Below are 16,477 nucleotides of genomic sequence, written 5' to 3' on the forward strand. Positions count from 1 at the left end.
CCCAGAATCAAACCAGTGTAATCTGGACCAGAGCACTCAACCTGCCCATCAAGCAAACCCCTCCCCAGTGTCTATATTTCTCTGAACCAAAGATTATCACATCTTCTCAAACGAATCCAATACTTTGTTTTTCCAGTATAAGCTGCTGTCAATTTATATTTTCAAAATGCTGTTCAAAGCAGTTCCTTAAAGTTTCTTCTCTTCTCCGCAATGCAGACTTAAAGTGTCTCAAAACCTCAGTTTGGTATTAGAGCTCTTTGCCACTTTCGGAGCCTTGAAGCAGGTGGTTTCAGTCCTTTAGAAACTACTGGAGCAATCCTCTGAATACTGTCAGCCTCTCCGGTCAAGAAATCCCTTGGTTGAGTTGTTTAATTGATAAATAACTCCAATGTGTACCCAGTATTTAGAAATTGGTGATTTAGGGTGACCTATAAAATGAAGTGGATTGGGTCCAGGGTTGGATACCACTGGTCTATGCCATGTATGTCTGGCATGTATTCATCAATGGGCAGCTTTGTGTTTAACTAGAGTTTAAACTCCAATTGTAACCCTCACATGGTCTTTAAAATGCAGAAAATAAATTGGCCAAATAAAACCTGTACAATAATCTGAATATTTAATAACATACCAAACTATAACAGGCTCAAAAAGGCAGGCATAGTTTTAGAATGACTTGGTCCAAGACACTATACAGCCAGGCCCTTGACAACACTAAAGTTGGTCGAAGCTAGTGTTTGGTATCCTTCATTACAAAGCTGTCATCGTGCGTGGGGGTGTGTATCTGACTTTGACATGATAGATTATGGTTCAGTTGTTTCACCAATCCCGAATTCCTTTAAAATGCAGAGCTGCTGTTCTGGAGGAAAACTAACAGAACTCCGGGTTTCAATTCCGGGAAGCAATTTGCCGAGGAAATCCGAAGGGACCACGCCAAGGTTATACAATACTCTGGTGATATCCCCACCTTGAAAACTGTGCTGTTTTCCAGCATGGGGCATAGAGGTTTTTAAAGAGAGTTCAGAAGACCAATTTGAGCACTGGAGCAGACGGGAATTTGTAAGGGAGGCATATTACCTAAAAATAAATAAATTAATAAATAAATAAATGAAAAAGAGGAATATTGTTATGTGCTGACCTGTGTTCAAATGACCAAATTCAGTTACAGACAACTTACTTGTAGTTGTAGTTACTGTCAACCACTACAACAAAGGGAGACATTTTGCTTGTTTGTTGGCCATAAGTATAATTCATTAATGTCATCCAGCCAAGGATCCAAGGGCCTGTGTCCTCAGTAAACCTTTTTATTTGGCTCTGTATTTATTTTTAAAAGAATTGTCTTGCTTTGCATTTTCCAGTCATTTCAATGGGAACCACTTATGTTCACTGACTCCAGAGTAACCACTGACCAAGACAAACCTAGGTTTTAACAGGCATTTTTGTTTTTGTCATGCTATAGTTGATTGCCAAGTTTTTGGATTGACTACTTCAGTCTGTGCTTCAGTCTATATCCCATATAGGTTTAAACTGAATATAGTTATGCTGTAAAACTGAGCAAAGCCCCAGTATTTTACAACTATCATAATTAATAATGGTAATATTAATAAAATATCAAAACTTGCTAAAACAAAGTGTAGCTTTATTTTATTGTCGATGTTGCTGTATGTTTTTTTGTCTCTCATGCATGGCTTTTGTTCTTTATTCGGTATTTTTTCTTTTTCTGTGAGTTAACCACACCGGCAAAGACATCACACATATGTTCGATCAAAATGAAGGGCTAGGCCGCATCAAAGACCCTGATTGCACCAGGGATGTTCTCATCACTCGCAGAAACATTAGGCGCATTACAGCAAATGGATCTTGCACTGCTTCAACTTAAAAAAGATACACGGTGCGGAACGAGCCTCTCTCGGCTCTTGTTTTGTACAATGCCACGGGAGTGCTCTCATCTATCTGTGTTACATCAAATGAGAAGCTGCATCTGCCTATGCTCTTGTGACTTCTCTTTTTTATTTTAGACAGCTTTGAAGCCGCCTAAAACCCTCTTGTAGTCAAGCCAAAATGTAAACAAAGCATGATCAGCAAACAAATTACAAATACAAGTGTTATTTAGGCATATATCCACATACCTCCGTGGCTCCTTGTGTGTACAGTGCTATAGTATACGACTCATTACGAAGGAGACGTGGCTCCCACCATTTATACAAAATTAATGTGTTGGCCATGTGCAGACAGATAATGTTAATGCTCCATGGGATTTTATATTATGTTTGTGCACTACTTTGTCGAGGTAATACATTTTTTTCCCCTTTTGCTTGTTTTTACCCATTCTACTGGTGTGTTTGCACGTGACTCATTCCTTTATTCTGCTCATGTTTTTGTACATTTGACATTTATTTTAATTCTCTCTACATTGCGATTTCTTTACATTTCATTCAGTTATTCTTTAATGGGGGTGGTAGAGGGTGGTGGTGTCGGAGTGGGGGTATGGGAGTGCAGCTATGGATTAAATATTAAGCCTTCTGCATACATATTACAATGGTATGTATTGAAACAAAGCTTCTTACAATATAATCAAGAACCATGTTTTGAAACAGAAGCCACAATTTAATTTGGATACTTTAAAAGTATTACACGTACTGGAATGAAAAGCTGGGCTGTGATCCTATCGATTTTATATGAAAACAATGCAGACTCGCTAGGGAAGAAATTAATTTCCGATGGGGAATACCCAACACGAGGATAATTTTAATTCAGGACCATGTGAGTCCATTCGTTAGATGACTATTTGCCCTATTACTCAACAGTGGCTTTATTTTCAGAAGCTTCTTACTTCTACTTATAAATATAAACCACTATCAAGTTCAGGCCTGTCGCTGGGAGTGCGAGGGCCAAAGGTTTGATATAATCCATTTCCACTTCTTTCTAGTCTCTTGCAGCTTGAATAGATTTAGATTGAATTATATGTGATCAATCTTTCAATGTTTACATTTTGCTTATATTAAGAAATGTGAAAAACAAGAGGTGTGAGTTTGAATTGAACCATAAAAGTATTCTTGATGGACAGAGCAGTATTGCCAATTGAAGAACATCATTGAGCCTTTTTGTAGGATCGCAGTTCATCAGCTTTCACTGCACTGTTTAACAGATGTTTCCCACACGCATACCAATCTGGGTTCGACAGAAATGGGTCTTATATGTGCAGCCTTCTTCCTCCTAATCCTGCTTTATGTATTGAGTTTGAAGTCAAGGTCTGGCTAGAACTCCTACTTCAGTGCAAAAGATTTTCAATTCCATCAAAGCTTTCATAAAGGATACCTCTCAGTTCTCAAATTATTGCTGTTCTTCATCTCTGTATGTTTCCATATAAAATGCCCGGTATTCAATGGAAAGATATAGAGTTCTGATTTTGTGATCCATTTAATGATTCAAGTTGTAACAATTAAAGAGTCTCTACTTCACAACAAAGTACAGCTTAATTTGCATGCAGCACGTATATTCACTGAGTTTGTTGCGTTGTTTACAGGAACTTCAAACTTCATGGGAGGTTAATGTAATCTTTACAGGCTGTGAGAAAAAGCTAAGGCTTTGGATGAACTCGAGGGAGACGGGTGTGTTTTGTGTGCTAATGTGTGTGTTCCTGCTGACGTGACTTTTGTATGGGTTGGGATGTCACTACAGTAAAAGCCACACATATTATTTTAATTCCACTGATGAAGCTCTACATTTGAATGGTTTATTTATTGTTGTGCATCTTTGTGTTTAATTCCTCACTCATTTCTGTTGACCTAGAACTTGAGAAAGGCACTGTTAGACCGTCTTCAGACTTCACAGTGTTTGTAAATCCCATTGCGCAATGGAAATATTCTTCAACTTCCCAATAGGGCAGTTCAACCCTGAAGCAAAAACAACTTTTTCCTTATACAGTGCCTTTTATCACCATCAGGGTCTTTAACACATTTCACAATAAAGTCACAGACTGTAGAGTTAGAACACAGATTGTAACATAAAAGTGTGAAGGCTGTCTTTTATAAAACTTCTGACACTTACCATAAAATCAATGCTTACATCATGGCTCTCGAGAAAATGGCCATGGAATTTGTATCGTTCACAGTTTTACCACACGAGAAGCTCTAATACAATTCCTCAGTAGGTAAAACAAAACTACGATACATTTATAAAGTCACACATGCAGGAGTGAGAAAAATGACAGTGTAAGCCAGCTCCATCACACGCAAATCCAGTAGGACTTGGACAACAATGCTAGACCGCTGGAAGCTCTTAGGAATAAGCCATTTATGAGATTTGTGTGTAATTTGCATTTCCTGAATGCTTCCATGCCAGCACTATTAATTGTGTTAAATAAATGTAGCAACCGTAAGTTCTGGATATGTCATGCAACCACTTTATTGAGCTCTTGTGCCTTCTGCTAATTATTGAACTTAAGCTACATTCTCTGGGTCTGGGCCAGGCTGGTGACAGCACTGCGAACCTCTTTCACAAACCACAATAGTGCTGCATGTCTCCTTCTTCCATCCAGTTGTAAAGATTTCAAGCAGTTTAAAGTAATCTGTGTATTGTCTTGCACTTTGTAGTCACATGACAGCTATGGTTTCAGATACGTGGAGATGAATGTTGGCATTCCATTTGGATGATGTATGCCAAGGGATGTATGAAATGGCTAAGATGTTTTCTGGCAGTGGTTTAAGTTTTTTTTTCAGCTGTCTGTGAGTTCCAGGTGTTGTGAGGTCATTCGGTACATCCTGTTATTCCAGTTCCACTGCTTGGCTATCGTTTAGAAATGTATAGCTTCAGAAAATACATTTAAAGGCATATTGTTAATATACATGTTGTATATATTGTAACAGATTGTACAGATTTTGTTGTTTAAACTGTATCACGTGTAAATAGGTGTATTTGGTTTCTATAGTATATGGGCGATGTGGAGTGTCAGTTTACATAATTGTGTAATTACATAGTTTGACCAATACAGGGGGGTGGCACTGTTCTCAACCCTGGTCAGACACCTGACAATCTGCACTCTAGCAGCCGGGATACAAGCAGTTGTATGTGGCAGTTGCTCTCTGACCTGGAACAGGAAGGTGGCCGTCTGTAAAATGCCAGTGTTCGGGGGAGCACATGATAGAAGAAGTTGGAGAGATTTAAAATTTATGAGAGAGTGAGTTAAGAAGTTAAGGAGTTTGTGAGTTAGTCAGGAAAGTAGTCTTTAATAAGCATAAACCATGGCCACAATATATCACAATATATTCTTAAAGTGTCGTGAAAGCCATATTTACCTAGGACCATGGGGGACCATGCAATCTAATGCCAGATTGTTAATTTTCGAGAGAACATCCTCTCTGTCCGTCACCTGCCTGCTTCCCCCGTGACGCCCCCCTGCTCTCGATCACAGCTCACCTCTAGTCTGAGACACTTGTACCTGCCTGCCGATGCTACTTCCAGGCTCTTATCTCTCCTCATATGCCCTCCTGACCCCTCCACTCTTCCTGCATTCAAACAATGGCTGTACCTCCATCTCGCTAATCTCTATGCTTGGCCTTCAGTAGTGGAATGATCTAGCCACCCAGACCACCTCCCAGCACCTTCTCAAGATGCATCATGCACTTTTAACCCATTTACGTCTCCTCACCATGACTTTCCCTACCGTTATATTTGTAATGATGCCATTTTTTATCCTCTGCTTGTATCACTTCCACCTAATTTGAATGAAATGTGTACTTTTCTGCCTCTCTCCAGATAAATTGAAGAGGATGTTTTGGTCACTTGAGTAGATAATGAAGTTCTATCTGTAATAATACTGTAACAGGGTGAGATCACAGGTGTCAACTTCGACGGCTTATAACCGAGTTTAGCAGGTTTCTTCTATGTGTGTGAGAAGAGATTGAAAGCACAAGGACTGTAATTTATAGGATTGACACTGGACTGGCACCACCCCACCTCGGGGGCCTTACCCACGTCCTCCTGCTCGTAAAGCAGTCAATAAGGAACAGATGGATGAGATGTCACAGCTTGGGATGATAGAAAAATCAGTCCCGCCCGCTGCTGCTCCTTTCATGTTAGTGGATCAGAAAGGGGGAGAGAAAGGGTTTTGTGAGGATTACTGGTGTTTAAGTGCTGTGACACAGGTTGACGCCTATCCGAAGGCGAGAATCTGTGACATACTGGATGGGTTTCGTGGAGTCAGGTATTTCACATTTCATGATTGGAGGTCAGGTTATTGGCAGGTTGAGATGAAGTCATCTGACAGGGAGAAGCTCTTATTATACTCCAGGACTGTATCTGTACCACATGATGCCTGTTCGGCTCAAGGTGGTGACACCGACATTGCCTCATGAATGAAGTCATGAGAGGGTTGACACAGGCTTTGTGTACTTACACCATGTCATATATTCTCAGACACCTGAACAACATTTTAGCAGTAAAAGGCAGGAAAGCAATGATCTTACTTGCAAACATGAGAAAGTGACTTTTGCCCAAATATCTTTTGCCCGGGGGTGCTGTCATTCCTGTGGGTTCTCAAGAGTTGACAAAACCTGCACGCTTGGCTATCAGATGTTTGTGTAACGATGCAACACTCTTTTGGACGGTGTTGCTTGAGTACATTGAGGTGTGCTTGTGATGATATTTTGAATACAACTACAATCCAACATTTGGTCTTTTAACCTCCCCAATATCTGATGCTCCTGGTCATGGGGCCCACTTGATTGAAAAGTGAGTTCCTTATCCATACCACACTTCACAGGGCCATTAGTCCAACAGGCTTAGTCCAACAAGGTTATGGTCTTTACATTGCTACAATTAATGATTACAAATTTAATAATGGTATGCAAATCCAAGAACTTGTGCTTTCCCTAAAAGCTTTTCAAGCTGCTACTATTAATTTACTTCATTGTTAGTCATAGTCATCACATCACTTTAATGAACACTTCAGACTGGGACTCTCTCAGTACATGCTTGCGTAATCCACTAGCAAAAATGATTTTATTCCACTTGGGAGGAAACAAATGATTGCGCAAACGAGAGACTAAAAAGAGGTCTGCAGAAATGCTGCATCTATCCTGAAACAGCACATGCTGACAATATAAAGGAGGTCACTTTGCTGAAATGTTGCATTCAGATACATTAAGACTTCATAATGAATACATTTAAAAAACAGAATCCAATCACGTGCCAGATTTTTTGGTATTTTAAATCCAAGTCAACTGCTCTACGTTGGCAGCCAAAACTTTTTTATTTCGAAATTGGAAAAATAAACAGATTATAAAGAATAAAATAAGAAATGGTAAATCGTTAAAGGGTATGCAGTGATACAATTCAGGTGGTTCATATAGCCAACATCCCTTAATACCTTTCATAGAATAGATTTGATATTAGTGTTCAATTGAAATATCGGTGTGAGTGATGGTATCTTACTTAGGTTGTATTGTAATTGTATCACAGTATTGGTGTTTCTTTTCTGTGAGTTTTTTTCTCAGGCAAATTGAACAAGAAGGAAAAAGTTTGCTTTTCCACCATGACTCTTATAAAATCTATACAGGGGCTGATTAGCATTGAAGTCCACACTCCACTGCCGTGAGTCCGGCTTAGAGACGGAAGGCGATGTTGCAAGCTCAGCAGATATCTCCCTGGGAATGGAGGCTAGGGTGCCTCACGAATAATAAAGCAGGAAGACCACAGTTGCTGTAACTATGAACACACAGATTGTCCTGTTCACTTTGTTCAATTTTAGAGGCTCTCTTTCCCTTTTTGAAATGTAAACATTCCTCGAAAATGAACAAGTTGTATAAGCCATTCATGTAAGTTAACTTTATTTGTTAATCAACAACTTACCGGATATTTTTAATTATTACATATAAATATAGTCTTTCTGTTAAACTTTTTCTAAAGTGAAATATTAGATTTGTATTTTCGGTAGATTGAATTACAGGTTCGATTTTCAAACTGTGAATACAAATCCAACGTTTACCAAAGTATAATCCATATAGCTTTTTTTTTTTTGACATATGGATAAATGGACCCAACTCCAAAAATGAAATTTACAAATATTTGTCACGTTATTTATCAAACATAAACAGTTATGGTAAATCTATTCTCTACATATCTTTTAATTCTGCAATCTCTGCCAGTCTTTTCTTGCGTTGCACGTCTTCAAATCCTAACTGTTGCTGAACTTTCCCTTCAATTTCATAGAGAACGGCTTTCACTTTGCCTACAGAGGGTATGGTGTCCCAGCTTCTTAAAGAGTTCAGTTTCATGTCAGGGTGGGCTGGCATCCCTACAGAGCCATGAAATGACAAGATACTGATTTCTGTAGAAGTCCATCACCACTCAATCAGTCAACCGTGTCACGATAGATCCATGTGGGTAAATCCTGTGCATCAGGTGTAAACAGCAAGGAACAACCCTGACACACACACGTCATTGCAATAATTGACTCTGTTTGTACAAGTTCATCTAAATGTAACACTGAATACACAATGTTGGGAAAGAACCCCATAAACATGTTGTTTTTTCCTGCTAATCTACCTGTGTGCCTCAACAAAACTACTCTGTAAATATCAAGGACATTTTCTTTTGTAAAAAACATCAAAAGTAACCCAGACTAGGAATGCACAGCTGGCTATATGTCTGTCATAATTTAATGTTTCTCGTTATTGATGAGGTATCAAATTTCTGATAGGTAATGCTTTCATTCTTAAGCAAAACTGGCAGATGTCAGATTGAATCGGCATTTCGTCCAGGGCCCAATAACAATGGAAATTCTTCTGCCTCTATTGAATTACAAGGTGGAATTTTGCCTGTGCACACAATATGGTTAAAGCTCTGCGAGAGATGCACTTTAAAAAAAGTCTGGTATGCAGCCATTTAGCTTTGACACTTTGAAATGTTACAACCCACGGCTGCGGAATCGATACCTCTCTGCCTCCTTTCAGGCGCTGGCCCCCGTCCCAAACCAGCACCATTGTCCAATGGATCATTAATGTAATTAACATCTGTAAAGGGCTGGGATTAAAAGGCTCCGCCACCAATGTATTTCTCCTCGAACGGCTCCCGGGGGAGGCATCCGTTTTCCCCAACCCTTTGTGGAAGTGGTCGACTTGATCACAGGCTGCCGTGGCCCGAGTTTCTCTCTCCTGCAGTCGCCGCTGCTCAATATCATTAGCTTTGACTTGAAAAGAAAACCACCAGCACTCCTCCACACTTTCCCTCTCTTCATGATTGACCTTGCAGATCTGTAGCTGGGAGTGAGAGACCGATCCCCCCACCCCCCACACACACACACACCTCCTCAATACTCTGATATGCGGCAGGTTCCCTCCGGCTCACAGCTCGCTTTGTTGTGTGATTGTATACTCAAAGTGAACAACTAATCTTTAGCCGAGTCAGCAGTCCTGGCCATCAGAGTTTGGGAAATGTGCTTATCTATTTATTTATTTATTTATTGGTCAGGTTGAGCGGTTGTGCATGATGAACAACCTAGCGTTTTTCTATGAGAATTCAGGACTTGCCTACCTTAAGTAAGTAAGGTTGAAAATAACACATTTTTGTCCATCCACAGTGGAACAAAGTTGTCAAGAAGGAAGTGGGAATTGGCAAAACATTAACAGCATTGTAGTTACAGTGTACAGTAATATACAAGCATAAAAGAAATGCAGATATTTATGTCAAATTACAGAAATATATGTTCCAGGTCCCTGCTGGAGGGAAATTATATAAGTTACCTAGAAAAAGGATATTTCATGTTGGCACTTTAGCAGTTCACCTGAGCCCCCAGGCCCCAGCGATTCAAGGTATGCTAGGGACATGCCAGATGATTGTAAAACACTGTTTAAAAAACGCCCTGCCCCCGGGAGGCCCCCTGCATTTCTCCTGTAACAATATTGTTATGTATGTTGAAATACATAGTTTCAATCCATGTGATTCACATTTCATTTTCATGTATCAATGGTTAATGGTCAGGTAATACAGAAATGTATATATTTATTTTGTTATCTTTAGTTAGTTAGTTGATGATCGGTTATTCATTTGGTTCCAGTTACATGATTTTTGGTTTGGGTTCGGGTTCGGGTTAAAAAAAAAGTCTAAGAATTTTTTTTTGTTGCACAGAGCTAAAACGCAGGCAGTTTTGTTAACCAGCATTCAAACGGCCAATGAAGCTTTGTGTATGTGAATCCAAGGAGGAAAATCTTTTTAATAAAATAACAGTGTCATCTTTTGCAGTTTCCCTGGAAGGAAAATAATGACTTTGTCTCCCCATAGATTGGGTGATATATGGTGTTATTCTGTTCAACATAAACCCACATAACTCATCCCAAAGAGCTGGGACGAAGTCTCTAAGTCACGAATGTAACCATCCGTACTTCTGTCAGCTCTTACGGATTGCTTTGGCCTGGCAGAGAAACACCATAGCATCTTTTGAGACTGTGGGGGAAATGCAATAGGTTTTATTGTCTAAAAGCTGAGAATTGTTACAATCTATCTATTTATTTTTACATACAATTACCCATTTATACAGCTGGGTTTTTACTGGAGCAATCTGAGTACAGTCCCTTGCTGGAGGGTACAGCAGCAGTGTCACCTGGATTTGAACCCACAATCCTCCACTGCAGTGCCCAGAGCCCTGTTACATTCAATTACATGCATTTCTCCACCTGAGAGATGCCCAAGGAGTAGGTCAATTGTATAAGCTTCTATATTCCTTCTCCTTTGGCTAAATGACACATGTAGCACATTCATATTTTACTCAAGTGATCATCCAGTACCAGCTAACAACATGCCCCCAGTTAAAGAACAATCACAAATTGTAGTCGTACAATCAGGATACATTTCATAGACCTTAACTAGAACCTCACATAAGCCTCACATATGACTCAAAAGGGTCATACGTGTAATCAAGTCGACCTGGTTACACGTCAAGCTATGGAAACTGAAGAGCCTCTCACTAGAATTTAGAAAATGCTCAATAGAATTTGAAAGAACCAAACCAAACCAAACAACTGTGGTAAAGGATACAAATAGAGCATATCAAATTTTCACAGCCTTTGATTAATTTCCTAATCAAATACAAATGCTCCAATTGAATGCAACTGGAAGCCAAGGTAAAGTATGCATGTGGTTTCAGAGATGTGGAGAGACAGCCTTGTACTGATCAGGAGATAAAGCGCCTATTAGGGCAGGTCATTAATGAAGTATCTTTTTACTGTTTTATCCAATTTCAACTCTGGTACAATTTACAAACATGACGTGCTGTATGTGAAGGGAACTAATTCCAAAAACTGTAATTCGACTGTAACATACATTTGATCACCTAATTGGGGGGAATGGTATGCATAACCACACCCACATAAATTTAAATAATGTCTTTCTAATTCAAAAGGTTTTCATTTTGTGCCCTTTATGTGCAGTGTCCCTAATTACTGTGTATTTACACTGTAATTACTAGGTAATTACCAGTGTAATTATGCCTATTTACACTGTATTTACACTGTAACTGTGCATGGTTACAATGTTTTTTTTACTGTGCTACGGTAATACTTTACATTTAATGTCCCTAATTACTGTGTATTTACTTGGTATCTGCCACTGTTATTATGCCAATTACACTGTATTTACACTGTAACTAACTAAGTACTAACAGTGTATATACACAATACTTAAGGACACTTAATGTAAAGCGTTACCAGAAGGAAACACCAGTGCCTGATAGATATAAGTGTGTCCATGTTGTGTTTAATTTCATCTTGTAGTGCTGGTAAAATAACACACAGCTAAGGAAACAGGATGACTTTTCCCCGTGCTGTTTTGCTGGGAGCTGGAGTGCCAGTATCTGTGGATCTGTCACGAGGTCCTGCAGGGATTCGGTTACTCTGCAGTATTTTGCATACAGAGCAAGTGTGCTTTGAAAGCAAGACCACTGAACGACAGGTGAACCCAGGAGCTGCCCTCCTGCCTGCGTTCTGCCGACCTCTATCTTGGATACATTTGCAATGCAGGCTTTAGATTTGACCTAGATTGATTTTTTTATAAACGTGTTCTGTATTATTATTATTATTGTTGTTGTTGGGTGTCCTGCTTAAACAACACGTTACAATTATATAGTAAAATATGAATGTTAGGTATATATGTTACAAACAAGTGTACATTTATGTAGTGCTTCTTCCAGCACTGGATCGATAATGGCTGATGCTGATGATATTACAATTTCATATAATTGGAAAGCAAGAACATAAGAAACTGGTAGATAAATATGGATATGTAGAAAGCAATGAAAGGAGATACATTAGTAGCATTTGCTGAGAACACAAACCTCACACTCCCTCGTCGTGAAAAAGCCAACGAGAAAATTGACCTGGCAACGTCCCAGGGGAGGAGAAAGCTAAATTGACTACTTAACAAACTGAAAAAAGATCATCAATTGCACTGTCCTAAATTGACTCCACCACAGAACGGTACAGAGTCGAGCAGATCGCAATACAAAAGTGGAACGGAGCAAATTAACATTGAAGAAGAAACCGAACAATCTTCATCATGAACCTCACAAATCATGAAGCAGAGTGCTGACGTCAAACGATGAATCACTTTAGTAAACTGCAGCTACTGTATATAGCTAGCCTGAAGAGAGTTTGAATGCATATGTGCCTTCCCTCCTGTTGTCTCTGAAAGCATCACAGCAGGAAATTAAAGTGCATCAGTCTGCCTACATATTCAACTCTGGTGCACATCGACAGTTAGGGCAGATGTTGGAAAATAACAATTATTTATTATTGTCAACTTACTGAATACATTTGACTAACAACTTTAGCCAAGGTGACTCTAAAGAGCTCTGTCACACTGTCAACAATGACAAACATCAGGCGCCTTGAATTGCATTCACTTTAACCACTCAACACAAATGTGCATGTCCAGTTTAATAGCTTTTTAACAAACTAGCTTAAGAAAACACTTCTCAGCAAAGTCCCACAATTTTGCCAATATCAAGAGAAGTCTACCCGCTTCTATTCACAAGTCAACGGAGCTCAAGTCAAACCCATGATTGAATCCATTCCACTAAGCAAGGAGTACATGTTTCAATGGAAATCATTTGTGCAAGTTACATATCTAGCTGTTCAGATAAAATGTTTGTTCATTTGCAGCAATTAAGAACATAAGACAGTTTACAAACGAGAGGAGGCTATTTGCCCCATCGTGCTCGCTTGGTGTCCATTAATAACTAAGTGATCCAAGGATCCTATCCAGTCTATTTTTAAATGTTCTCAAATTGTCTCTTCTACCACATCGCTGGGGAGTTTGTTCAGATTGTGACGCCTCTCTGTGTGAAGAAGTGTCTCCTGTTTTCTGTCTCGAATGCCTTGAAGCCCAATTTCCTTTTGTGTCCCCAGGTGTGTGCGTCCCTGCTGATCTGGAAAAGCTTCTTTCAGTTTGAATGTGGTGTATCTAGTTAATGCAATAAATGCAATATAAAATGTTAATCCTACTTTTTTAAATTGAGTGAGAACTAGATCAGAATGAATAGACATCCCACCTGAAGGAGGGATTCAAAGATCAGAGGTGAAGTGCCTGGGGTCACTAATTGAGAGTCATGCTTTTCTGTCCGTATTATAATAATTGCGTCTAATGTCATAATTTCAGAATTATGTGAATAAAGTATTTGTGTAACGTTGATGTGAAAGCACCATAGATTTGCACTCGTATATTTCAACTCAACCAGTGACTTTGCTTCCTGGAAAACATCCTACATGTTCCCTATGACACCTACTATTAAATGTGGTGCTGCATGCTTTAGATGATTTTGAAAGACCATCAAAGTATTAAATTACCAGAAAAAGATGGCCACATATGTTGTGAAACTGTCTCCAGAAAACATCAGGATACATACAAAGCTTAAATCTCAGATCTGAAACAAGAGTTGCTCTGAAAAGACTTATACAAGTAATTTATTTATTTATTTTATTTACAAAGACTGTGCTTGACTATTAATAGCAGCTGTCTGGACAGACAATGGGATCGGATCTGATTTATCACTGTGTATGAGTCATTCACTTCACTGAGTCTCCTTATGCATTGCCGCAGTGTTTTGAGATGCTGATGATAGTTGCAATATCAGAAACGAGAGTGATTGCTAAGTCTCCCCGTCCCAGCAACTGTGGTATTTGTAAATGAACCTTTTCCAAATGACCAGCTTGATCTCGTGTGCATTAAAATGTTTAAAGCTGCAAACAATCTAGTGTGGTTGATAAAGAAGGGAATACCAATAAGTGACAATCCAGTCTCCAACTTTAGATGGGCCAAATGTCTGGATCAGTAAAATGTCTGATCAATCCAATTGCACAGGTGTAGGTTTAAAAGGATGTGTTTAGGCAGTTGTGTTAATTTGAAGTGAACTTTTAAATCACGCTGAATTAAAGCTGATGAATATCGTATATGTCTATTTGATGTCTGCATCATTCTGTTGGATTTTTCTCTTCGGAGAGAAGTGAGTTAAAAAAAATAGACTGAAAGAAAGTTACCTTGGAGCATTTTTTAAAGGCCACAAAGTGAATGCTTTAATTTTACAAGCTGTCCAGACTCAAGCCAGTTCTCATGAATATTTGATTCCCTCATTAAAACTTCATTGTAGTGCAGTGATTAAGCACACAGCAGTGCCTATCTCAGAGATGCTGGCTACACGCTTCTGCAACGATCACACACACAAAGAAATACTGTGTCTACAGAAATAATTCAGGCATTTTGTAATCTATTGAAGTGAGTGACTGTGTTGAAAGGGACGATCTATGAACATAAAACCTGCAATTACATTACATTACCGAAAACCCCCTCTGCCTGAATTAGGTTGTATTAAGTCATATTCAATGTGATGATTATAATATAGCAGTTCAGCTAGTCAATCAACATTGCGGTTGATGTTGATGTTTGAATTGGCACATTAATTGGAATTTTCCTGCAGTCACATATCAAAATAATTGTAGTATTATTCCTTCTTCTTCTTTTCCATGTTATTATTATTATTAGATGCTCTTACCAAGGTTGACTTATATAAAACAGTCACATTTCATAAAACATTTAACAATAAAAGCCAATTTTATATATTTCTGTATCAGTGTAAATTGTTACTTTTCGATACTCTATTTCTAGTTTTTCAGTAAAAGCATGTTCTAGATTGTTCTTTAGCCCTTTTCTCTGTGGGTTTTAATTGTATTCTAATTCTATTCCATTTGAGAAAATAAGCTTCCAGATCTCATACATATTCAGCAAGTGGGTGTGGCTTTAACCCCATTGACTTGTATATGGAATAAGCTAGAATTCTCTGGATACGGGCACAGGGGCGGGACTTAGTTGAAGAGAGTTTTCTCAAGCTAGTTCGCAAAGTTATATAAACGGACATTCAAATTTGTATTGAGTGGTTAAAGTGAATGGAAATTAAGGCCGGTAGAAAGCGCCTGGTGTTTGTCATTGTTGACAGTGTGACAGAGCTCTTTAGAGTCACCTTGGCTCAAGTTGTTAGTCAAATGTATTCAGTAAGTTGACAATAATAAATAATTGTTATTTTACAACATCTGCCCTAGCTGTCGATGTGCACTGGAGTTGAATATGCAGGCAGACTGATGCACTTTCATTTCCTGCTGTGATGGTTTCCTAGTCTTATAATATATTTTTTCTAATGTTGATTATAAATCTTTTGAGTGCACCTCATTGATATATAGGATATAAAGGAACACATTTACACAGAAACTGTCCGAATGGTTCCTTTTGTTTTCATCTCTTTGTTCTCAATACCCAAGCAATTTGGACAAGTTGTCTATAAGAAGTGGACTTACAGAGCTAACATAAATGTAAAAAAATAACCTCAGACAAAACCTTCTTTTACAGTCTGTCCCAACCTGTTAATGTCTTGGTGTCCTGTTGTTAATGAAAGCTGAGAGGGTGAGGGTGAGGGTCTACTCTGAAATAAAGTTATGTAGCCCCAGTTTACCACACTTCTCATATGAACATACAGATTGTCATGTTGATGAATATTGGAAATTTGGAGCCAAGGCCAACAATACGATGGTAACCTGTCCACAGGTTCAGGGTTGAATAGCTTATTATATTACACCTGCTGCCACTGTTGGGAGTGACCATCTGCACTTCATGGCCTGCTCTCTGTGAGTTATAGGACCTGGCTGAATACATTTACAATTCCAGTCAATTTAATTAAATGTGTTGCTGTGATGATATGCCAGGAGTGAGAAAACTGGAAGATGAATGATCCGTTTCACTTGTCAATTAGTATCCTTGGACAATGGCAAGGCCGACTCCTTGCCCCCAAAGAGACTCACAACCCATAATGCCTAGAAGTAGTCTGCTGCCAGTGTATAGATCTATGTTAATATTATTAACAAAGCTATTCTCACCACCCACACAAGTAAAAATTAAGAAAATAAACAAGGAGATTTGCTAATGACAGGCTGGCAGTGTTGCA

General features: G+C 38.9%; 1 protein-coding gene across 1 annotated transcript in view; it reads left to right on the top strand.

Moving 5' to 3' along the window:
• fgf11a (fibroblast growth factor 11a) overlaps nt 1–16,477 on the top strand; it is a 72,858-nt gene that overhangs the window by 24,386 nt on the left and 31,995 nt on the right. Inside the window, exon 4 of the mRNA XM_066722756.1 lies at nt 10,279–10,283. Coding sequence (XP_066578853.1) covers nt 10,279–10,283 — 5 coding nt within the window. The remainder of the gene's footprint in view (nt 1–10,278; nt 10,284–16,477) is intronic.

The sequence above is a fragment of the Amia ocellicauda genome, chromosome 14, assembly GCF_036373705.1.
Source record: "Amia ocellicauda isolate fAmiCal2 chromosome 14, fAmiCal2.hap1, whole genome shotgun sequence".
Taxonomy (NCBI): domain Eukaryota; kingdom Metazoa; phylum Chordata; class Actinopteri; order Amiiformes; family Amiidae; genus Amia; species Amia ocellicauda.